We start from the raw sequence: 23,308 nt of genomic DNA, 5'->3' as shown, positions 1-23,308 counted from the left end.
TGAGACACACAGGAAGCTCAAGGCTAGTGGAGGGAGACTTGAAATATAAAAAAGCACAAAAAGTGACCACAGTGCATGGTAAACAACCAGTAAAGACCTTAGAAAATGAGGTTGAGCTGAGCCTTAGGAGTGGCAGAGATACTGTCCAGGTGTCTTCGGGGGTGGGGGAAGACAGATAGGAGGGGACTGCATGCAGAGAAAATAAGTCTGGCTAAAGGGCCAAATGTTAAAACCTGACGGCAGGTTTTGGAATGTGCAACTCTGCACTGACCTGATCATGGCAAAACTTGTGGGCTAAGCTAAGAAAGTAACCTCTGCAAAACCGAGGGAAATGCACAGCCTCTGGGAGGTTTTGCAGGTGACGTGATCATGTGACATGACCAAGGTCTGCCTGGGGCAGCCAGGAGTGTGTGGGTTCTTGACTGGTGCAGGGATGAGTCCAAGTGATTTTGAAAGTACATTTATGACAGTGAAACAAGGAAGGGCTTAGGAGAGAAGAAGCAACAGGAGAGAGCGCTGCTTTGGCTTTTTAAAAACACTCTAGGAAAGAGGTGGGCCACGTGGGCTGTGTGAACTCGCTGAGAAAAGTCACAGTGACATAAGTGAATGGGGCTGCTGTTAGCTCACTGGAAAGCAGAGAAAAAGGGGGCCTCGGAGACAGGTTCAGGGGAGAAGCCCGGGGACGAGCCGCTGCCTGCTGCTCCCCTGGTTGCAAATTTTCTGGGGGCCCTTAAGAGTTTAGGAGAGAACAGAGATACAAGCCCAAGGGAGAAAGGCGTGCTCTAGGAAGGGCATGCTGGGTCCTCTGTCTTGAGGCTTTTAATCTTTCTTTAGCCAGTGGAAATCCTAGGGGAGGTCCCAGTGGGGAGTCTCAAGAGAATATTCATCAGCTTTCCAGGTGTGTCCTTCAATATGTTGATTCATCAGAATGTGCTATAGAGGGGCCAGGGTTATTTTCTGGTTAGGTTTTGTTGTTGTTGTTAGTTTCATTTCTAAAAAACATCATGGAAGAGGGTCCCAGATCTAGTGGGTCTGCCCCAGGAAGGTCTGGAATGTGCAAACCATTTGCTCCTAAGTATACTTGGTCAGGGAAGATAAAACCTTGTGATTCGTTAGCTAGCTGTAAATTGCTCAAATTGTCTGGCTTTGTTTAATTATTTGGCTCAATTTCCCTTATTTCACTTGTCAAGGAATTTTCCTAGCTTCTTCCTATCCTGCCTCAATCACATTTGAAGTAGCATCATCATATTTACACTTTGAAAGAATAACTCCGACAGCAATGTGAAGGATGAACTGGACAGGTGTAAGGTAAAAAAGAAAAGACATTTCAAACAAGAGTTGAGGGTGTGACCTAAATAATAGTAGTAGTGATGAAAGGACAGTGTAGAATAGTTATGTAGGCGACACACAGAAAGAGCCCAATAAATAAATTAGATGCCAGGAAAGGACAGGTCTAGAATTATTTCCCAGTCACAAAATAATGACCATTTTGCACTAAACTAGGTACCCTTTTGGAGTGAAATCAAAGTGATGACATTTAGGAGAAGAAAGGCAGTAGGACAAGAACAGAACCTCGAGGAACACCAAGATTTAAGGAAAAGAGGAATCATCTACGGAGCCTGAAACATTCGCATAGAAGCCTTGTTCATCAATGTGTCACTAACGTCTAGCACTCTGCCTGGCAAAAACTGAAAAATCAATAAATATTAGCGGGTTAATACACTGATCGAGTAAGGAAGAATACTTGTCCCAGAAACAGAACCTGAACTGAATCGCGAAGGATAATCATTTTATAGACAAGAGACTAATTATGTGCTTAACTAACCGCTTCAGAGACATTACAGTAACTTCACAAACTCTAGTTAAATACCGAGAAGACTGGCGGAGGGTAACGCTGCACCGTGGGATACCATGCGGCTGAGCAAACGCATTCGCAGCCCCACCAACTCTAAGCAGTGCGCGCCAGCCAGGACGTTCTCGGAACTACGGGTCCCGGCAGGCCACGCGCCCGACAACCCAGGGCTCAGAAGATAAACTGGACGCAAGACATTTCGGGAATAGTAGTTTATAAAGGCGCCAACCTCAAGAGGCAAACTCCGCACGCTTCCCACCAACTACTTACTTGAGCTCTTCAGCCGAATACATCCCGAAGGAAATGCCCTGCAGCCGCCGCCAGGGCATGTTCTTTGAGCCCAACATCCTCCAGGTCAGTTTCGAGTTCTGACACCCAGAGAGAAGTTCCAATCACCCCCAGTAAATCCCAACACAGCTACGAACCCGCTGCCGCCATGTGATTTAAACTGCGCTTGCGCGCTAGAAATGCTCGCTGGGATGAGATGTACCTGGACGAGACCATTTCCGCTCTAGGAGTGGGGGGGGGAAAGGAAGGTATTTTCATGACTCACTAGCCCTCTTACTTTTAAAACAATCGAATATATAGACAATTAAAATTATCGTTTTAGAAAAATCTCTTAGATGCAATTGAGGCGTATTGAGCACTTAACTTCCGTAACGAAGCGTTTCAAACCATGAGCTTGTACCCTATTTTACGATTGCTTTCGTCTTAGCCAATAGCCGGGCTATTCCGGCCCACCTTCCCCTCCCTCAGAGATCCAGAAGGTGGAACGCATGCTTTCCCGACATGCAATGCGAAGAAAGCGAAGATGGCGGCGGCGGTCTCGGCTCGCTGGCTGAGGGTCCGCTGCAGGCTTTGCCTGCCGTTGACGGCTCGGTGGACAGGTGCATGTGAACCGGCCCCTAGTTGCAGGTAAGAGAGGCTTGAGGAACCCAAGAGGGAGACCCAGGTGTCAACCTAAGCCTGTGTGTCCCCCTTTCCCCCCGAGAGCTGTGTAACGAGGCCCGACGCAGTGGAATGCGCGTGCGCCCTCTCGTAGCCGCGTGCTTCGGGGAAAAGATCACAACCCATTCATTAGGAAAATACTTACGCGTTGGCTGGCCCACCCAGGAGTTACAACTGGAGACCAGACTAGAATCCTTCTGTCGTGGAGCCAACATTCTAGTTAGTATGGCTGTTAGCAGTCCCATCCCAAATTTTAAAAATAATGATTTGGTCTCTTTTTCACGCAACCAGTAGGAACAGGGAGAACGCTTTAAGATTTTTCCAAATTGAAGGTAGTTTATGAGCTCTACCTTTTCTGTTTCTCTCACTCTCCAGCCTGCTGTACTTTAGGACATCTCAGAATGTTCACCTTGTCAAAGACAACAGTGCTCTGTGTGTCCTAATGTCAAAAAAAAAACAAAAAACATGACTTGAAAGAGTTGATCCTTAGCAAAAATAGTATTGTTTTAAAAAGATGCCTCGGCCCACGCACAGAAGGGTCTCGGGTTTGATTAGGGCAGTGGTTCTCAACCTTCCTAATGCCGCGACCCTTTAATACAGTTCCTCATGTTGTGGTGACCCCCAATTTCATTGTTACAAATTGAACATAATTAAAGCATAGTGATTAATCACAAAAACAATATGTAATTACATATGTGTTTTCCGATGGTCTTAGGCGACCCCTGTGAAAGGGTCGTTCGACCCCCAAAGGGGTCGCGACCCACAGGTTGAGAACCGCTGGATTAGGGTCAAGGGCTCGTACCTGGGTTGCAGGTTCTGTAACAGGACAACCAAAGGGTGCGGGCTGCCTGTCACCACTTGAGCCAATGAAGCAGAGACAGGGTTGAATCATATGAGCGTTTATTCCAGTAATGCCAGCAGTATGGGAGAGCAGCAAGTCATCCACAAAAATCTATTCTGCACCCCTCCATACGCTAACTGCTTATGTGGGTAGGACAAGATTAGGTGGGGAAGTAGGAATTACAGGTCTGAGAAAGTGGGCATGGGATAATCATTACAGGTTACAAGTCATCCGGCTGTGTGGAGTCACTGAGAGCAGGTGCCTCCAGGACGGTGTGCCACGAGGTTGTAAATCTTTCCATAAAGATAGGCAGGAAGGAGCAGGGACTGCATTCCCATGTTAGCTCCCATGGGAAGCCTGCGACTCTCAGCGAGGTTAGAATGTGCTTTCTCTAATCAGAAAAGAACAATCACGGTTAACAGAGCATGGTTAATATTTCTTACAGTTGTAGTTAATTTCTAATATTCTATTTCTACCCCTAGCAATTCCATGCACAACCACATGCAGGTTGTGTCTCTTTCACAGACGTTTCTCTCTCGCAACAGGAAAGCAATCCTCTGGTGAGGATTAACAACCGAAAGAAAAAAAAAGATGTCTGAGACCAGATGCCAGTAGAGGAAGTAATTTTCCAATCACATCTTGACAATTTTCTGATTGGTACCAATGCCATTTAGGAAGGCAGTGTACAAGATAAACTGTACATTATCTGGGTGGTATATTGACCTTTTTAGTGTGATAAAATTTTAAAGCTCTGTCATGGGTCAGTGATTCTACATTTTGAATTTTAAATAAGTTCCAAGTTTAAATTAGGACATACATATTTGATTTGGTACTTTCCTGATTGAAGTGGATTGAAATTATGAAAATAACTTCATAATTGCTTTAGGTGGATAGACTTTAATTATTATTAGGACATTGTCCATATAAAATTAGCTCATTATCTTGTCCCTCTTAACTTTAGTGTTTTGGATTTCCAAAGTTGAAAGTCGCTTATATTTCAAATTAGCGGTTCAATTGTTCAAGTGCTATTAAAATTTTCCTTTTTTCCCTGACTTTATTTAATGTGATTACCTCATCTAAAAAATTGTGACCATATTGTGCCCATATCTTATATCTGTTTTGTAATGGTTTTGAATGTGGTGTTGAGGCCATGTCTTCTCAGTGTACATTGGCATGAATTATCTCACTTTGATCCATGAAAATTGGAAAGTTTGCGTGCAAAGTGCACATAGGTGGAGATGAGGTGGGAACTCCATTAATGATTATTAACTTGAGGGCATTTATTTTTTTGCAGGTTTTATTCTGGAAGTGCAGCCCTCCCAAAGGTTGAGGGAACTGATGTAACAGGTATATAGAAATATATTGAAATCCATTTGTATATTAACACATTGTACTTCTTCATAGTACTAGTATGGGGAAATTGATTCACTTTGTTTTATTTTTCATATTAAGGGATTGAAGAAGTGGTCATTCCAAAAAGGAAAACTTGGTGAGTGTTTAGTCAGTGCTTATTCATCAAGGGGTTGAGTGCTTATTATGAGCAAAACGTTGGTAAGTAAGGATTCAGTGATAGCAATGGAGAGCATTCTTGGGAAGAGAACAGTTGAGGGAGGAAAAATTTGGAAGTTTAGAAGAAAATAAAACAGGAAGGTGGAAAGTAGTGAGAGAATGGGGAATGAGATTTACTTAAGAATTAAAAGACTTTGTGAACTGAGTTCCAGTTAATGTTTACATAACAGTAATCATGAGAATAATTTCTTTAGAATATTTTTTCCTTTTTAAAAAAAATATATTTTATTGATTTTTTACAGAGAGGAAGGGAGAAGGATAGAGTTAGAAACATCAATGAGAGAGAAACATCGATCAGCTGCCTCCTGCACACCGCTCACTGGGGATGCGCCCGCAACCAAGGTACATGCCCTTGACCAGAATTGGACCTGGGACCCTTCAGTTCACAGGCCGACGCTCTATCCACGGAGCCAAACCGGTTAGGGCTAGAATAATTTTTTAAGAGAATTCTCATGGTTGGGAGAGCAGACAAAATTATCGTTATGGTCTTTAATAAGTTAAAATAAAATAAATGATGTGGATTGCAAAATTTAGCTTTTTTAACTCATAGATCCTTGAGCAAATTGCCTTGCTTATTCAAGAATTATTGAATACATAAGAACTAAACTTCTTCACAAAAATTCTTATAGTAATGTTACTACTGAATGTGTTTAAAAGCTCCCTAAAAAAAGCCAGATCTTTCCTGAGTATGACCTGAAGACTAAAGTTAATTTTAAAAGTCCTAGCTGGTTTGGCTCAGTGGATAGAGCATTGGCCTGTGGACTGAAGGGTCCCGGATTTGATTCTGGTCAAGGGCACGTACCTTGGTTAAAGGCTCCTCCCTTGCCCGGGCCCTAATTGAGGCTTGTGCAAGAGGCAACCAATTGATGTTTCTCTCACATCTCTGTTTCTCTCTATCTTTCCCTCCCTCTTCCACTCTCCCTAAAAATCAATGGAAAAATATCCTCAGGTGAGGATTAACCAAAAAAAAAAACCTTCTTAAATTACAGAAGTATTAATGGTTATTGCCAAAAGGTGTCTGGGATAAATAGAACACGTAGAAGGAAACAAGATTTTTAGTAATCACACTACTCAGAGGCAAATTATTTTAATCTCTGTGCTACAGTAAAATGTGGGTAATGACAGTACCTACCTCAAAGAATTAAGCATTTGATTAATGCCTGCCACGTTGTCAGAGCTTTGTAGATGATAGCTGTTATTTTAAAGTTCTGGGGTATGACATTTTTTATATAAATTATATGTATGTAGTTTAATAGAATTGATTTGGTAAATGTTCTGTTCTATACTCTGCTTTTAACTTAATTACTAATAGTATTTTAATATATTGAGGTTTATTTTTGTCTTCCCTGGAACAAGAATCAGAACCAAGATAAGAGTAGAAATAAACATAACCATGAATGAGTCATTTTCCTGAATAACATTCGAGTTCAAAGCATTTTATCAGCCTCTATCCCTGAGGAAGCTACTTCAGGGAATACAAAAAGTTTTTGGAGGGTTTGCTCAGATGGCTTATGATCTATTCCAATCCTATGCATAATTATACTTTATACTCATATTACATGTGTACATAACTTATACACATGATTAAAGGCAATACAGGATATGTTATAAATCAAGAGTGGTTGTATTGCAATAACCAAGGTGAGTTTGATTGAAAAGTGTAGAAATTTACCTGTGTCTTAAAACGGATAAGATTCTTTTATTAGCATCAGAGTCACCTAGGAATTTTATTTATAAAGCATATTCTTAGGAGTAATTCTCATGAATCCTTAAGTATGAGAATCACAGATACAGAAAACATGATCATGTCATGTGGTGGGAAGAGGCCAAGCTGGCAGGCCTGTGAAATGCTCTGTTAGAATAGGGGAAGTAAGAGTTGATACAGAGCATTGTTCAGCAAACTAAGGCCAATTTTTTTACAGCTCATGAGCCAAGAATGGTTTTTACATTTTTTTATAGTTAAGTCAAACGAAGACTTTTAGCCCCTGCCGACACAGTTCAATGGGAGAGTCAACCTGTGCACCGAAGGGTCTCGGGTTCGATTCACGGTCAAGGGCACATACCTGGGTTGCAGGGTCTTTCTGGGCCAATTGCGTGCTAGAGGCAACCAATCCATGTTTCTCTTTTCCTCCCTTAGCCCTCCCTCCCTTCACTCTAAAAATCAATGGAAAAAAATATCCTCAGGTGAGGATTAACAAACAAAGAAGACTTATTACATGTGAAAATTACATAAATTCAGATTTCAGTGTCAATTAAAAATTTTTTGGAAGACAACCTCACTCATTTGCTAATATATGGTTTGTAGCTCATAAGCCTCAAATATTTACTGTCTGTCCCTTTGCAAAAAAGTGATTGATAGAGGTTCTCTGATAGAGAGCCTCTGAATTCAGGCTCAGGGATTGATGCTTTTAGACTTGGAAGAAGCCATCAGGACTACAAGTTATTGTTGCCCTATTTTAGAGGTGATGTGTGATTGGAGGCTATGATTTCCCAGAGCATTCAGGTGCCACAGAAAACCCTGACAGATTGTAGAGTCATTGTGAGTTTTCATAATGAATGTGACATGATAAAGGCAGTGTTCTGAACAGGCTAATCTGAATTGTATAGTTATTTTAGGGCCAGCAGGGAGCCCAGTTATGATCAATATATAGGTAACTAGGCTCATGAAAGGATGTGGAGAAATGGGTGCTCAAGTTTGTTGATAGGGCAGTTAACATATATAGTTGGGACAATACTTGGCGGGAAAATTGCCAGAATCACAATTTAAAATGTGTATACCTTACAGGGTAGACATTCTAGTGCAGTGATGGCGAACCTTTTGAGCTCAGCGTGTCAGCATTTTGAAAAACCCTAACGTAACTCTGGTGCTGTGTCACATATAGAAATTTTTTGATATTTGCAACCATAGTAAAACAAAGACTTATATTTTTGATATTTATTTTATATATTTAAATGCCATTTAACAAAGAAAAATCAACCAAAAAAATGAGTTCGCGTGTCATAGGTTCGCCATCACTGTTCTAGAGGAACACTTGAATATACTCTCAGAGACATGAATGAGAAAGTTCTTTATAACTTGAGAATAATAACCAAGTTGAGCCAACCCAAGTGCCCATCAGTAACTAGGTAGATAATAAAAGTAGTTATTGCACCATGTAACATTTATAATGTTTTTATTGATTTTTGGGAGAGGAAAGGAGAGGGAGGGAGGGAGAGAGAAACATCAGTGATGAGAGTCATTGATTGACTGCCTCCCACACTCCCCCTATTGGGGTTGAGCCCGCAACACGGGCTTGTGCCCTGACAGGGACTCGAACCTGTGACCTCCTGATTCATAGGTCCATGCTCAACCACTGAGCCACGTAGGCTGGGCTACAGTGTAACATTTAAAGAAATTAGATTTCTATGTAGTAAAGTTTATAATACAGTCAAACTCAGAAAGCATATATACAAAATCACAATATATGTTTTTTATGGTGATAGGTGTATGTAAAAGTACTGTAAAAGGTTCTAGAAATACTAACAGTAAACTCAAGAGTGGAGTAGGAAAGGGTTACAAGATGATACCATACACTTTAGCATAACCTGTAATGTTCTAACTTACTTTTTAAGGATAATGTATTCATTGAGATTGTTTAAAATAACCCTTTAAAAAAGAGAACTAGCCCAGCAGGTGTTGCTCAGTGGTTGATAGTTGACCTATGAACCAGGAGGTCACGGTTCGATTTCAAGTCAGGGCACATGCCTGGGTTTCTTGGGCTTGATCCCTAGTAGGGGGCGTGCAGGATGCAGCCAATCAATGATTCTCTCTCATTGTTGATGTTTCTATCTCCCTCTCCTCTGAAATCAATAAAAACATTTTAAAAAGAGAGAGAGAACTAGTGAGTAGTCTGAATGTCATGAAGTATGTTATTTATTTAGTATGTTATGAAGACTGCTCTGTTATAAGACTGAAATGTGCAAGTTTTGTTAGGGAATGCTCAAAGGTGAAAGAATATCTTTTGTTGCTGAAATTACATACATGTGACTTTTAAAAATGTATTAAAAAACCCAATGGATATTATATATCTACATGCCTTGATGTAATATAAAATTTCCTGTACTTTCATTTTCAGATGACTTCTATTATTGCTTAGTTTTTTTAGAAAAATATTTTTGGTTTATTAAATTTTACTCTTTTTTCCCCTTTGGAAATGAAACACAAAATCTAACAGAAGTCGTAAAATGTTTCAAACCAAATTATCTTGTCAGTTATTCTGATGAAATCTTCTTTTCCAGTAGTTGAGTAGAGGTCTGTACCCATAGGTGCAGTGGACAGTGGCCTGACATTCTTATAAAGGTTATATAGTTGAGACATTCATTCTAAATTAGAAGGGTGCGTCCAAACCATATGGAATTCAGTAGTAATGCATGTCACAGTTCTCCATGGAACGTGGAGGTTCTGACTCAGTAGGTCTCGAATACAGCATGTGATTTATTCTCATATATAGCTGATTTAAGAGCCACCAATTTAGATAATGAAGGCAAGAGCAGTCCAGAAAGCTACAGTGAATGTGCATCGGAGGGGAGGAGATAGATCAGGATAGATAGAGGTTTATGAGATGAGGGTGGAAGTCCCTAGCCCTGGGTGATGGTTTTAGGGTAGGTAGGTACAGAAGGTAGGCAAAGCATAGTACTAACCACCTTTAGGCAAAAGAACTAGACAGACAGCCGAAACCGGTTTGGCTCAGTGGATAGAGCGTCGGCCTGCGGACTGAAGGGTCCCAGGTTCGATTCCGGTCAAGGGCATGTACCTGGGTTGCGGGCTCACCCCCAGTGGGAGATGTGCAGGAGGCAGCTGATCGATGTTTCTAACTCTCTATCTCTCTCCCTTCCTCTCTGTAAAAAATCAATAAAATATATTAAAAAAAAAAAAAAAGAACTAGACAGACAGTTTTCTCTTGTTACTCTAGTGATCTTGAGATGTAAGAACTGGCTTTAGTGAGACCTGAACTTGGTTATTGACCAGCTCATTCTGAGAGGAGAATCACTTGTTCATTTTGTGAGTGTGAAAACCCTGGCGAGGGTTAACTTGTGGTTCTCATTCTTAGGGATAAAGTGGCCGTTCTGCAGGCTCTTGCATCCACAGTAAACAGGGTAAGTAGGACTTTCAGGTTTCTGTGTCTAACTCTGCTAATATCACATTTAATGTTCACACCTCTTGTTATTCACGAGTAAACCGTTATAGATCTAAAAAGTCTCTTAGAAACTATCTAATCTCTTCATGTAACAAAGAGGAATATAATAGCTTTTACATTTTCTGACTCGGCTGGTTGGGATGTTAAAGCCTTGACATAGTTTCATGTCTTTTGTCTCCAAACTTAGTGTTTTTATGCTGTACGGGTGATTGTTAAACCTGATGCTCTGAAGAGCTGGTTGAAATGCATGTACCTGGGGAATGGGTGGGTGTGATGCTATAATGCAAGTGAACTGTACCAGCTGAACAACAGTACCTGCCATGCTGGAAACGTGATCATGAATGTGGGTCCTGAAGCCAGAGCAACTAGCTTGTGATCTTTATCACAAAGTTGCTTTATCTCTTGATGCTTCTGTTCCCTTATCTACAAAATGAGGATTAACTATAGCACCAAACCTCAAGTGGGAAATAAATTAGTATATGTGCAAGGGTTTAGGGCAGTGCCTAATACAAAGGAAATGCTCCATAAATGCTAGCTATTTTATTCTTACTACAACTATCTCAGTGGTTTTTCAATAATTGCTCTGTTGAATTCTGTTGACAATTCAAGAATAGAGCAGGCAATCTGGTAGAGAAACTGAAACCTTGGTAAACGCCTCACAAATGGAACTTTCTGATTGAATGTATTTTTCATGAGCTGGAAACTATACTTTTCATTCCAACTGTGGGAAATGTCTAAAGTAATTAAGTCCTTTCTTTTGTCACTATATCTGTGTGACTACTGACCCTCCTTAAGGCCTTTATCACAGATTTCCAGAATTGCTCTTCTGTTGCTAATGTTAAACCTCACGGGGTGTTAGGCCAAATGTGCACTGATATTCCCGACCAGTTCTCAAGAAGGGTTTTAAAGACTGCATCTCTGCACTAGCAAGACATTGAGATGCTCAACCACTCACTCACCCATGAATAGGCACCCAAAATGTAAGCTACAGAAATGGGCCTCTGAGAGTGCTGTTAGCTTTTCAGTGAGAATGGCCCAGAAGTTGTGGATTATTGAGTGAACAATTGTCTAACTTGGGATCCTTAAAATCCAAGGGATAGTCATTTATTCCTTCAGTAACCCCTTATGATGCTCACCAGGCACTGTGCTGTGGTTGTAGACTTAAGACACAGTCCTTGCCTGGTTCCCAGAGAGGATAGCTGAAGGAGCACTCAGCAGAGTGTCCATGACCAAGATTGGGAAGGATTTCCAGAAGACCTGATGGTTGGATTGGTGCTTGGAAGGTGAGAAGCTAGGATACAGTCCTGGGAAAGGGTATTCCTGATAGAGGCAGCACCATGAGCAGAGGCCCAAAAGCATAGAATGAATTTGTATGGTGGGAATCAAGGATGTGTGAGATACAGAAATGAGAGAAGAGACAAAATCATGAATGCTATTCTAGTGACTTCTGATTTTTAGCCAAGTCCATTGAGGAGTTTAAGCAGTGGTAAGGCAGACAAATTTTAGAAAAGATAGCAATGTAGAGATGGGAGACCTTTGAATGCATGATTAAGATCTTAAAATTCTCAAAGCCAAACCCCTTTCCCTCCAAACCACCTCACATATTTCTTTGCTGTCTGTTAATGGCAGCTCCATCCTCACAGTTGCTCAAACCAAAGTCCTAGGAGACATTTTTGACCTCTGTCTCTTAGGCTGCACCTTAGTAAATCCTTTGTTTCTTCAAAATGTATGTGAGTGGAGTCCCCAAGACCACTCCTGCCATGTTTTACTACAGTGAGAGGACAAAGCAAAATCAGCAAAGGGGAGGGCGCTGGGTGAAGCCCAGAGGAAGCCGGGTGCAAGCTCCCAGTTTTCCCTGCGGAGTCGGCACAGGGTTTGCTTGGTTCCTCCACCGGAGTTGTGATGACCCGTGTGCAATGTCTGCCCGGAAAGCTCTTTAGGGACTCAGTGCCCAGAGTTTTTGGGAGGCAGGTCATTTAGGCACCTCTGCCTGGCACATACCAAATTCCAGACTCCCAGAGGGAAGCAGAGGTTCAGCATAAACTACATTGTACAAACAATTCAGGCACGGTGACCCAGTCTTACCAGTCCTGGGAGTGGTGGGAACCATTCTGAAATCCAGGTTCCCAGCTGCCAGCCGAGGACCAGCTGCAAGCAGGCCTTTCTAAGAATGGCAGTCCCAGATTCTCAGCACTTGCCACCACCATGAGCACCTTGGTCAGCTAAGCCACCATCATCTCTTAATATCCTGAATTAGTTAATACAGTCTCTGCCCCTCCCCTTCACTTCCTCAGCACCCTACAGACTGTCCTCGGTTCAGCAGCCAGGTGACCCTGCTGAAATGGTAGATCACAGCACTCTGCAAAGAACCCAGAGCCACGATAAAAGCTGAAGTCCATCGAGGACTCCTAGGCCCTGTGTGATTCCCACACACGTTACCTCTGCCTGCCCGTCCTGTCTTCCTCACTCACTGCGCTAACCATGCTGGCCTCCTGGCTACTTGTCAGTTTCTCAGTGGCCGTGCATCTGATCAGGGCTTCAATATCTGCTCTTCCACTGCTCCCTAATCTCTTGAAATTTTTGCTTAAATATCACCTTTTCAGTGAGGCCTCCCCTGACCACCCCATTTAAAATAGTATATATCATTTCCTGGTACTTCTTGTCCCTTTCTGTGTTTCATTTTTCCGCATAGCAGTTACCTCCTTTAACTATACTATATAGTTTATTATTTTGTTTACTTTCTGGAGATTTCCACCATCCCACACACACACATTTGTAAGCTTTGTAAGGGAGTGAGAGTTTATCATTCCCCTGGTAGAATAATGCCTGGCACATAGGAGGTGCTCAGTAACAATAGAAGGAATGAACAGGAAAGTCCCGGAACTAAGGCAGTGGCGGTTGGGATAAGGGACTGGGGAGCAGGTGGATATTTAGGAGCTGAAGTTGGTTGGGCCTGGTGATGAGTTAGTTGAATGGAAGGAATGGGAGAAGATCTTAGGATTGGACTGCAGTGGTCGGTACCAGGTACCATTCAGTGAGGGTGGGAACTATGTCAGGGAAGTTCATTTGGGGATAAATCTGATTTGAAGAGTCTGAGCTACAGGGCCAGACTAGAATTGTTTCTCAGAGACCATGAAGAACCTGGAAATCATTGGGGGAGGAAAATTGGGAGACAAATAGAATAAGTGTAATAAGTTAAAAAGACACTGGGCATGTCACCAAAACCAGAGGCCCCGAACAGGGATTTTAATATTCCGGGTGCTGGAGAGGATCAGAGCCAACGCCAGGCAGCAGTGTGCGTGCTCTCAGGGTGGCCCAGGCAGCAAACCTGGAACTGCTCCCTCTGGCTCGCCCTTCCGTGTCTGCCTCCTTGTGATAGAGTGACATAGCCAGAGGAAATGGGCCTCAGATGAGGAGTAGGAAGGAATACGGTTCTGATGGTGGCAGCAGGAAGCCTCCAGGCCCTTGGTCTGAGCAGCCTTCCTGTGAGAGCTGCAGGGAAGCTCACCAGCTTGTCCACCCCAGCCCTCAGAGAAGTCATGTCAGGAAGACAAGGCATCAAGGGGACAAGCAGAAGATTCAGGATCTAGGGTGAATGTGTTTCTCTGGAACAAAGATTCCATGAGGCCTGGGGAAGGATGCTCTGGGGGAGAGGAAGTAATCCGGGAGCTGTTCCAAGCGAGCCCCTGGTGCGCTGGAGTTGAAGTATAGAACCCTGGACAGGAGGACACGGAGAGCTGCTGCTCATTCCACCACCCAAGAGGGCCTAGTAGGACCCTCCATTTAGAGGCGGGACTTTGGGTAGTGACCTTGCTTTGAAGGAAACGCTCATGTGGGAAATGGGAAACCGGTGCCCCAACTAGTTAGTTTAGAAGCAGCGGTTCTCAACCTGTGGGTCGCGACCCCTTTGGTGGTCGAATTACCTTTTCACAGGGGTCGCCTAAGACCATCCTGCATATCAGATACTTACATTATGATTCATAACAGTAGCAACATTACAGTTATGAAGTAGCAACGAAAATAATTTTATGGTTGGGTCACAACATGAGGAACTGTATTTAAAGGCCAGAAGGTTGAGAACTATTGGTTTAGAGCAGTGATTCCCAAAGTGGGCGCTACCGCCCCCTGGTGGGCACTGCAGCGATCCAGGGGGGCGGTGATGGCCACAGGTGCATTTGTTTTAACTTTTTTTGTATTACCTTTCTATTCTGAGTTCAATAAATAGTTTCATAATTTCAAACTTCAATGTTTCTAATTTACACCTTTCTTTACTATATTTTACGAAAAAGGTAGAAACATTAATACATATATCTTTCTGTTTAATTGCTATTAAAATTTTTAAAAAATTAATTTCCAGGGGGCGCTGAGTAATATTTTTTCTGGAAAGGGGGCGGTAAGCCAAATAAGTTTGGGAACCACTGGTTTAGAGGATCTTTACATAGAGTTTAAAACAACAATACTCCCTTTTGAAAGCAGACTCAGATCTTAAGAAGAGTTGTGGGGGTTTGAAGAATTGTTTGCTTTAATTGTGTGTAACTAGAACTATGTCTTATAAAGCTGAGAGACCATTAGTCCATTTCTCTCTCTTTCTCTACACACACACAGGCACACACACACGTACAAATACAAATCACATACGTATTACTGCACTGTTTTACATGTACAATTGAAATTTATTTTATTTTTGGACATCAGTGAAGCTCACCAGGTCAGGTCCTCTTCATAAAAATGTAGCTAAAGAGCCTTCTGTCTCTTCTCCACAGGATACCACAGCTGTCCCTTATGCATTTCAAGATGATCCTTACCTCATACCAACCTCCTCTGTGGAATCGGTGAGTACTTACTTCCATGTGATTTTTCGAGTATCATGTTCTATCTTGCTGGTTTGGGTACAAGAGTGCATATATAATTTAACTTAGTTGTAAAAACCTAAATTGGTAAACTTTTTGAATCCTTTACTACTTCATTAAAAAAGTTTTAGAGATTAGCTGGTTGGGGCGGGGTAATATTTAGGCCCTTTCACTCTGGAGCAATCCACTCAGTTAAATGCATTGTTTTTATGTGCCTCAGATATATATATAAGACATGACATGAAGTCATGTCACACTCAGCAGAGGTGGATGTGTATTGTGTAATGTAACTTCTAATTGGGATTCTGTGTATTGATGCATTCCTTTTTAAGGGGGAGAATAATAAGTCTTACCAAGGATGTAACTTTGAGCTCTTGAATCTAAATTGCATGTAAATACCAATTTATATCTGAGTTGTTTTTTTCTTTATATAGCGTTCGTTTTTATTGGCAAAGAAGTCTGGGGAGAATGCAGCAAAGTTTATTATTAATTCACATCCCAAATATTTTCAGAAAGACATAGCTGAACCTCACATACCGGTAAGGAGAGGTAATTGCAATTTTCAGATAATACTATATAAATATAAATTTAACCAAGCTCTATGGCTAGTATTTGAGGAACCATTTGAATGCCCTCAGTATATGGGGGGGAAAGTCTTTTAATGTGTAGTTATTTGTGCTCACAATACTAACTTTTTATATATATTATTTTATTGATTTCAGAAAGGAAGGGAAAGGGAGAGAGAGAAACTTCAATGATGAGAAAGAATCATTGATTGGCTGCCTCCTGCACACCTCCTACTGGGAATAGCCTATAACCTGGGTATGTGCCCTCTTGGTTCATGGGTCAATGCTCAACCACTGAGCCACACCAGCCAGGCAATACTAACTTTTCTTTTAACTTATATGTATTTGCTCTTCTTTTTATTTTCCCAATTTGGCTTCTGATCTTTACCTATGTGATTGTTCGTTTTCCGTTTCCTTCCGTCGCTTTTCCATCCACTCCTTAAGCATTGCTGTCTTTCTTCGGTTTCCATGCTCAGTCATATTCTGTTTTTGTCTACACTCTTCTTGCTTCAAGCCTTATACTTTATTTGGCATTCTTGTATATCGGGCCTAGATCCCTCTACGTTGAACTCCAGATTGTATTTCCAACTACCTCTTTGTTCTGTAGTCATGGAAAGTGAGTATTTGTGCAGTACCTGTCTGCTGTATGTTAGACATTGTGCTTAGTGCTGTCAGTACAGTGGTGAGCAAAAATGTGCCTCTGCCCTCCTGCGTTTTTTAGTAGAACTATAACCTCAGATTCATCATGTCCAGAAGCATTCCCTCTCACGTCTCCCTGCTTCTCAAACACGCATACCCAACAGAGCCCTCCTGCTTCTCAAGCCGCACTCTAGAGCAGATAGAGCATGTGTTGTGTAGGGAAAGCTGAAAAGGCTGAAATCCTGGACTAAGATGCTGGCAGCTATGGACTGATCATTTGTTGGCCCACCCTTTCCCCTTTATATTTTTGACTAACAGTTACCCTTCTGTGCTTCGATCACTTTTGCTTGAAGCCTTCCATGGTCCCTTGCCTCTGTGGCGGGCAGCACTCTCACACCCCTGAGATCTCTTAAGTTGTTTACCATTCACACTGTGTCATAATTATTTCCTTACTAGAGGCCCAGTACACGAAATTTGTGCACTTGTGGGAAGGGTCCCTCAGCCCGGCCTGCACCCTCTCGCAGTCCAGGAGCCCTCGGGGGATGTTCGACTGCTGGCTTAGGCCCACTTGCCATGGGGAGTGGGCCTAAGCCAGCAGTCAGACATCCTTAGCACTGCCAAGGAGGCGGGAGAGGCTCCCGCCACCGCCGCTGTGCTCACCAGCCCGTGCCCAGGTTCTGGCTGAGCAGCACTCTCCCTGAGAGCGCACTGACCACCAGGGGGCAGCTCCTACATTGAGCATCTGCCCCCTGGTGGTCAGTGCACATCATAGCAACCGGTCATTCCACCATCAGACCAAAACCAACTCTCCGACATCCCCCGAGGAGTCCTGGATTTTGAGAGGGCGCAGGCCATGCTGAGGGATCCCACTGGTGCATGATCGGGGCCAGGGAGGGATGTGGGAGGTTGGCCAGCTAGGGAAGGACCACAGAAGGGCTCCAGGGCGTGTCTGGCCCGTCTCGCTCAGTCCCGATTGGCTAAACCCCAGCAGCAAGCTAACCTACTGGTCAGAGCATCTGCCCCCTGGTGATCAGTGTATGTCATAGAGACTGGTCGACTGCCCCCTAGTGGTCGGTGCATGTCATAGTGAGCAGTTGAGCGGCCTTAGCATATCATTAGCATATGCTTTGATTGGTTGAACGGATGACCGGACATTTAGCATATTAGGCTTTTATTACATAGGATTTGCTTTCTCCATTAGTTTGTGAGCACCTTGAGGGTAGAGAATGACTTTCATTTCTATATCCCCAATATCTGGTGGAAAGTAGTTGGCATTCAATAAGTATTTGGATAAGTTACTGAGTGAGGTAAAAATTAGCATGCTCTGGTGATATTAAAAGCTTAAAAGAAAGCATCAAGGGTGAAAGGTTTCTGTACTTTGACACTTAACCAAGACTGGGAGGAAAGGCCTGGCTGTGGTGGCTCAGTGGATTGAGCATCGTCCCATGGAGAGATCTGGGTTCGATTTCCAGTCAGGGCACATGGCTGGGTTGCAGGCTCCATCCCCTGCAGGGGGTTCATAGGAGGTAGCCAATCAGTGATCTCTCTCATCATTGATGTTTCTCTCTCCCTCTCAATTCCTTTCTGAAATCAATAGAAACACCTATATTTTTTAAAAGGGTTGGGAGGAAAGGAGCTAGGATGGCTTAGCAGAGAAAATAATAAGTTCAGCTTGTTGGAAAATTTAGTTCAAGTAGAATTCTTTGGATATGAATTAGATATTTATGTTGGGGTGCTTTTAAATATTTCTTCCCCAGCTAGTGGACAGCTAAATAGTCTTGTTTCCTGGACTGAAGAGGATTTTTTAATAATTTTTTAAAGTTGTATTCCCTGCAAAGACATTCATGTTAAAGTGATAAATACTATTTGGTGCATGAAATGTGAATTGGAATAGTGACATTTTACTTCGGTGTGTTGGTAATAAGAATGTTGTCCTACTCCATTGTCCTTTCATCGGCCCTGTTTGTAGTAATTTCAGTATTTTGTTTTCCTAGTGTTTGATGCCTGAGTGCTTTGAACCTCAGCTTGAAGATGTAAGTGAAGCTGCCCTAAAGGAGCGAATCAAGCTCAGAAAAGTCAAAGCTTCGGTGGACATGTTTGATCAGCTCTTGCAAGCAGGTGACTAAGTGCAATGAAAGCCCCCCCGGCAACAGCTGTACGACCCCAGTAGTTGTGAGTAAAAGCTACAGGGGTTACTGTGCTACTTGAGGGCATTGCTGCTTGGTGACACGGTTTCTATTTTTAATGGTTTAGTAAATAATATTTCAAGATATGCTTTAGCTTCACTTTAAAATTATAGGTGAGAGAGTTGCAGCTTTGTTAGTTTTGTGCACTTGTGATGTAGCATAGGTAGAGAATTGATGCTAGTATTTCTGGGCAAATATCCAGTGAGGGCCTGGATCCAAATGAATGGTTCCGAACCAAGTGGCAACAATTTAGAGTGTTCCGTTGGGAAGTGGTAGTTAAAAACCATGAGATAGTTTCTCTGGGGATGTGAGTACATAAAACAAGTGAGTACAGGGTCCAATTTCATCTTGCATCTTAATCTTTTAGTCAAACCATATGATTAGTAGGAATTATGTCCTTGTCTGAATAATCCCAGGTGTTCAAGTTGATGTGAAGTGTATCCATTGTTAACGTGGAGGATGATGCTAAAATATGGCCAAGAAAGCCGCAGCTTGTAGAAAAAGTGCAAATTTTTCATCTAATGGGCTTTAGTTCTTTGATGTTTCAAGATTTCTTTACCTTTTTCTCTTCTGCCCACAGGAACTACTGTATCTTTGGAAACAACTAATAGTCTCCTGGATTTACTGTGTTACTATGGTGACCAAGAGCCCGCCGCTTATTATAATTTTCAACAAAAGGAAAAATCAGAAGAGTTGGTAATGGCTTTTGGCAATAATTTTCTAAGTTTCTTTTGGTAGTAACTCCTCAGTATAAGGTGGTTCTTGTGTTATGTGTTAGGATAGTAGAGATTTGTTCTGAACTGTGGTGAGGTACAGTAGCTTTAATAAAAAGTGATGTGGAGGAAGGGAGAGATTTAAACTATTTTAACCCTTCCTTTCAAAATATTTTGACCTTGCCTACCACATGCAGGCAAAGCTTTGACCAAAAATGTTTGCAAACCCTTATATTATCACTTACAGTGACGGTGTGTTGTGTGGCAGACAGGGAAAGACCCCCCTGCTCACAGCCCCCTCAAAAATTCCTACAGGAGTGGGCATGCTCTGCTGGGGGTACAGAGCATAAGTGGGAAAGTAGGCTAGATAACAATGCATATTCCATTTTTATTAAAAAGTTCTCATATGCATAAGGAAAAAATCAAATTAAGTGTTTTGGGATGATGGGACTCATGAGTGTTTTGGGGTGCCTTTTCCAATTTTTATCCACTAAATGTGGATTTATGTTCAGAACTAGAGGCCGGGTGCACGAAATTTGTGCACTCCGGGTTGGGGGGGTCCCTCAGCCCAGCCTGCACCCTCTCGCAGTCTGGGAGCCCCGTGAATGGATCGCCCCAAAGAGGTAGGCCCCGAGGTCCCGCCCACCCATCACAGCCCACCAGTTGGTGGCCTGGGCCTCCCTCTTTGGAGCAATCACAGAACACCCCTCCCCCCACCCCCCCGATTGATCACCCCGCCAGCCAATGGCCTGGGCCTCCCTCTGCAGGGCAATCATGGGGTGCTGTCCCTTGTGTTAAAGGCCAACTTTACTTTTCATCTGTAAATGAGCTGATTTATGCTTAATAAATTCACATTTCTTAATAAACATTTTGTGGGTTTCCTCCTCATCTTCTGCTGGATCGATATTTCCTTTGTTTTCTGGTTTCCTTTGCCTTCCTGATTTTGGGTAGTCTAACGAGGAGAATGCTTTTTGTTGTCATCTTTTGTTTTATTTTTGTCGATGATTGTTCATTTCAGGAAGAGGCCACAGAGGAAAATACTGAGAAATCTAAGAAAAGGGCTGGCCATCAGTTTGGAGTTACTTGGAGGTATGTTGCACATCATTGGAATTTTATATTACAGTTTTCTTTGAGGCATGTTTCCATCACCCCTGAAGAAGGTACAATCCTTTAATGTTCTAGCATATAGTTTCCGCTTAGTGGGCAATATAAATGTCCCAAGTGGCATTCACGTGTGTGTGAATCTATTTTCATAAGATCTTTACCTCTAACCAACAGCACCATGTCCACACTCGGTTTTCCCCCCACTTAACTCATGTAACTTGCTCCGCGGATGGTTCCTTTGGTAGTTCATCAGTTGTTGGTTGTACCTTACAACGTAGACCTCAGTTCTGAAAGATAAGGTATTTTTGTGTGCATGAGAACACACATATACCAGAATGTAGTTTAGTACTTCCAAACAAAAGGTGAATAACATTTAACTAACATTTGAGAGTTTAAATTAACTGAATAGAAGTGTCTAAATAGCCGTGGCCGGTGTGGCTCAATTGGTTGGAACCTCATCCTGTGCATCAAAGGGTTGCCAGTTCAATTCCTGGGCAGGGCACATACCAAGATTGCAGGCTCGAACCCCGGTAGGGGGCTTGCAGGAGGCAACCTATCAAGGTTCTGCTCTCACATCGATGCTTCTCCCTTCCCCTCTCTAAAAATCAATAAAAAATTCTTTAAAAAAAGAAGTGTTTAAATAAAAGAACGGTATTTTATGTGAATGTCTAGAGAACGAAAGCTACCATTAATGTCTAAAATCTCCTTTGAAGTGATAAGTAGAATCACTGATTAAATTTCTTCAGTAGATTTTAATAATTTTATATAGTAAAGAGTTTGGAATGCCATCCTGCCTCAACTTCTGGTTCTTTGTGATTTCTAAGACATATTGTAAGAGGGAGAATTGAGGTACAGCTTAGTTTGTATAATATGGTACCTTTTTTATTTTTATATTTTTAAGAAAGGAGAGTAGATACAGTGGGTAGAACATGACATGTACATGTACAATAAAATGACTGAAAGGACTCAGGAAAAACTGCTTGTTTGTGGTTGCCTCAGGGAAATTGTATCTGATGAAGGATGACGGGGAAACTTCACTGTGGACCCCTGTGCAGATTGCCTTTTACCTTGAGTGTACAGTCATATGCCACTTGACAGTGGGGAAACACTTACAATTAGATGATTTCATCCTTGTGTGGACGATAGGGTGACTTTCTCACATGAGCCTCAATGGTGCAGCCCTTCCTGTGATTGCATGTGCTGACCTCACTAGCAGCGTGGTAGCTTGTTCACTCCAGCACCACCTCAAACACAGGAGTAATGCCCATGCTAGGTTGTTTTCAGCTCCGTTATAATCTTTTAAGACGACTGTCATATATGCGGTCTGTTGCTAACCAAAATGTCATGCAGCACATGACTGTATATTACTTATTTATAAACATTCCTTTTCAGTCCTGGTTCTGCCATTTAACTGCAAAACCTTGGACAACTTAAGGTCTTTGAGCCTCAGTTTTTCTCATTTTCAAAATGATGATAACCATTTCTCTCTCTCTGGGTGGCAAGAATTATTTGAAATTATATGCGTAAAGTGCTTGCACAGTGTCTGGAACATTGTAAACTCTCGATAGATTGTGGTAGATGTTTGCTTTTCCTTTCTCCCTTGGTTCACACCCACTCTCTTGTACCTAGAGCAAAAAACAATGCTGAGAGAATCTTTGCCTTAATGCCAGAGAAAAACGCACATTCCTACTGCACAATGATTCGAGGAATGGTGAAGGTAACATTTGTTTTATTTGTTTATTTCTTGTTCATCATCACCTGAGGATATTTCTTCCATTGCTTTTCAGATAGAGTAGAAAGGAGGGAGGGAGGTGAAGAGAGAGAGAAACATTGATGTGAGAGAGACACATTGATCGGCTGCCTCCCACACGCTCCCAGATTAGGGGCTGGAAACAAACCCACAACCCAGGTACGTGCCCTTGACTGGGAATTGAACCCATGACCCTGCCGTGTGCAGCCTGATGCTCTAACTACTGAGCATGCCAGCCAGGGCTGTGTTTATATTTTTATCTTAATTTCCACTAAATCGGTTCCTCAGTCTCAGAACTATTGACAACTGGGCCAGACTGTCAGGTGTGGGACCTGTCCAATGCATTGTCATAGGGTGTTTTGTTGCTCCCTGGCCTCCACTGCATGCCACGGTACATCCTCGCCTCGCCCTCTGTAGTGACAACTCAGAACATCTGCAGGCCATGCGGGGATGGGACCTGGGAAAGAGATTGCCCCTTGCCAAGAGCCACTGCACTAGCATGAGCTTTATGAGATCTAGACCCTCGTCTGTGTTGTTCACTGCTGTGTTCCCAAACCTCAGGCCAGGAGACATGCAAATATTTCTTGAATGAATGCATTTGATGAAGCTTAATTTTTTTTCTCTCTCTTCCAGCACCGAGCTCCTGTGCAGGCACTAAACTTGTATGCCGAATTATTAAACAACAGACTCCATGGTCAGTGTTTGGCAGATTCTCTCCTTTGCTTCTCTCAAGAATCTGTAAAATCTTTGGGTGAAGCAGGGGGTCCCGCGGGGGTGAGGCCGAACGGAGTCCTAACAAAGCATGCCCGACTCCGGGGACCGGTTCAGTGACGCAGATCCCACTTTATTGTGTGAGTGCAGCAGTATATATAACATTCCAGACCAATCAGAAGTTTACAAGATCCATAGGGCAACCGATAGTAGGAAAGATCAGGGTACTATGTAGGGGCTCCTGGGGGTCAGCTCAGGCGGGCGATGCCACTTCCTGGTGTGCCGAGGAAGCTTGTGCAGGCGGAGCGTTCTCACGCCATTCCATCTGCCGCAGCACTGAGATAAATCTCCTGAGCTCTTCCCACATTTGGGTCTTGATCCATTATGTCATTTTTAATCTTT

At 42.6% G+C, this 23,308-nt stretch overlaps 2 protein-coding genes across 18 annotated transcripts in view; one reads left to right on the top strand and one right to left on the bottom strand.

Moving 5' to 3' along the window:
• Positions 1 to 2,297, bottom strand: part of POLR1A (RNA polymerase I subunit A) — a 74,178-nt gene extending 71,881 nt beyond the window's left edge. The window contains exon 1 of one of the 2 annotated variants that reach the window (XR_002826554.1): positions 2,123 to 2,199. Coding sequence is in view for 1 of the 2 variants with exons in the window: in XM_006104003.3 (XP_006104065.1) it covers positions 2,123 to 2,199 (77 nt within the window). In the remaining variant the exon portion in view is untranslated. Of the gene's footprint in view, positions 1 to 2,122 lie in introns of both variants that reach the window. The other variant, XM_006104003.3, reaches the window with a different exon arrangement.
• Positions 2,298 to 2,619: 322 nt separating this feature from the next.
• Positions 2,620 to 23,308, top strand: part of PTCD3 (pentatricopeptide repeat domain 3) — a 31,922-nt gene continuing 11,233 nt past the window's right edge. For 3 of the 16 annotated variants that reach the window (XR_002826556.1, XM_023745290.1, XM_023745289.1), the window contains exons 1-12: positions 2,622 to 2,767; positions 4,124 to 4,201; positions 4,936 to 4,988; positions 5,094 to 5,130; positions 10,301 to 10,346; positions 15,151 to 15,219; positions 15,672 to 15,776; positions 18,437 to 18,560; positions 19,209 to 19,324; positions 20,360 to 20,430; positions 22,075 to 22,162; positions 22,829 to 22,889. Coding sequence is in view for 14 of the 16 variants with exons in the window: in XM_023745290.1 (XP_023601058.1) it covers positions 2,664 to 2,767; positions 4,124 to 4,201; positions 4,936 to 4,988; positions 5,094 to 5,130; positions 10,301 to 10,346; positions 15,151 to 15,219; positions 15,672 to 15,776; positions 18,437 to 18,560; positions 19,209 to 19,324; positions 20,360 to 20,430; positions 22,075 to 22,162; positions 22,829 to 22,889 (952 nt within the window). In the remaining 2 variants the exon portion in view is untranslated. Of the gene's footprint in view, positions 2,768 to 4,123; positions 4,262 to 4,935; positions 4,989 to 5,093; positions 5,131 to 10,300; positions 10,347 to 11,102; positions 11,671 to 15,150; positions 15,220 to 15,671; positions 15,787 to 18,436; positions 18,561 to 19,208; positions 19,325 to 20,359; positions 20,431 to 22,074; positions 22,163 to 22,828; positions 22,890 to 23,308 lie in introns of those variants that run through there. The other 13 variants (XM_023745292.1, XM_023745293.1, XR_002826557.1 and 10 more) reach the window with 10 other exon arrangements.

The sequence above is a fragment of the Myotis lucifugus genome, unplaced genomic scaffold (assembly GCF_000147115.1).
Source record: "Myotis lucifugus unplaced genomic scaffold, Myoluc2.0 scaffold_531, whole genome shotgun sequence".
In the NCBI taxonomy this organism is placed as follows: domain Eukaryota; kingdom Metazoa; phylum Chordata; class Mammalia; order Chiroptera; family Vespertilionidae; genus Myotis; species Myotis lucifugus.
This window is presented reverse-complemented; position numbering and strand designations above follow the sequence as displayed.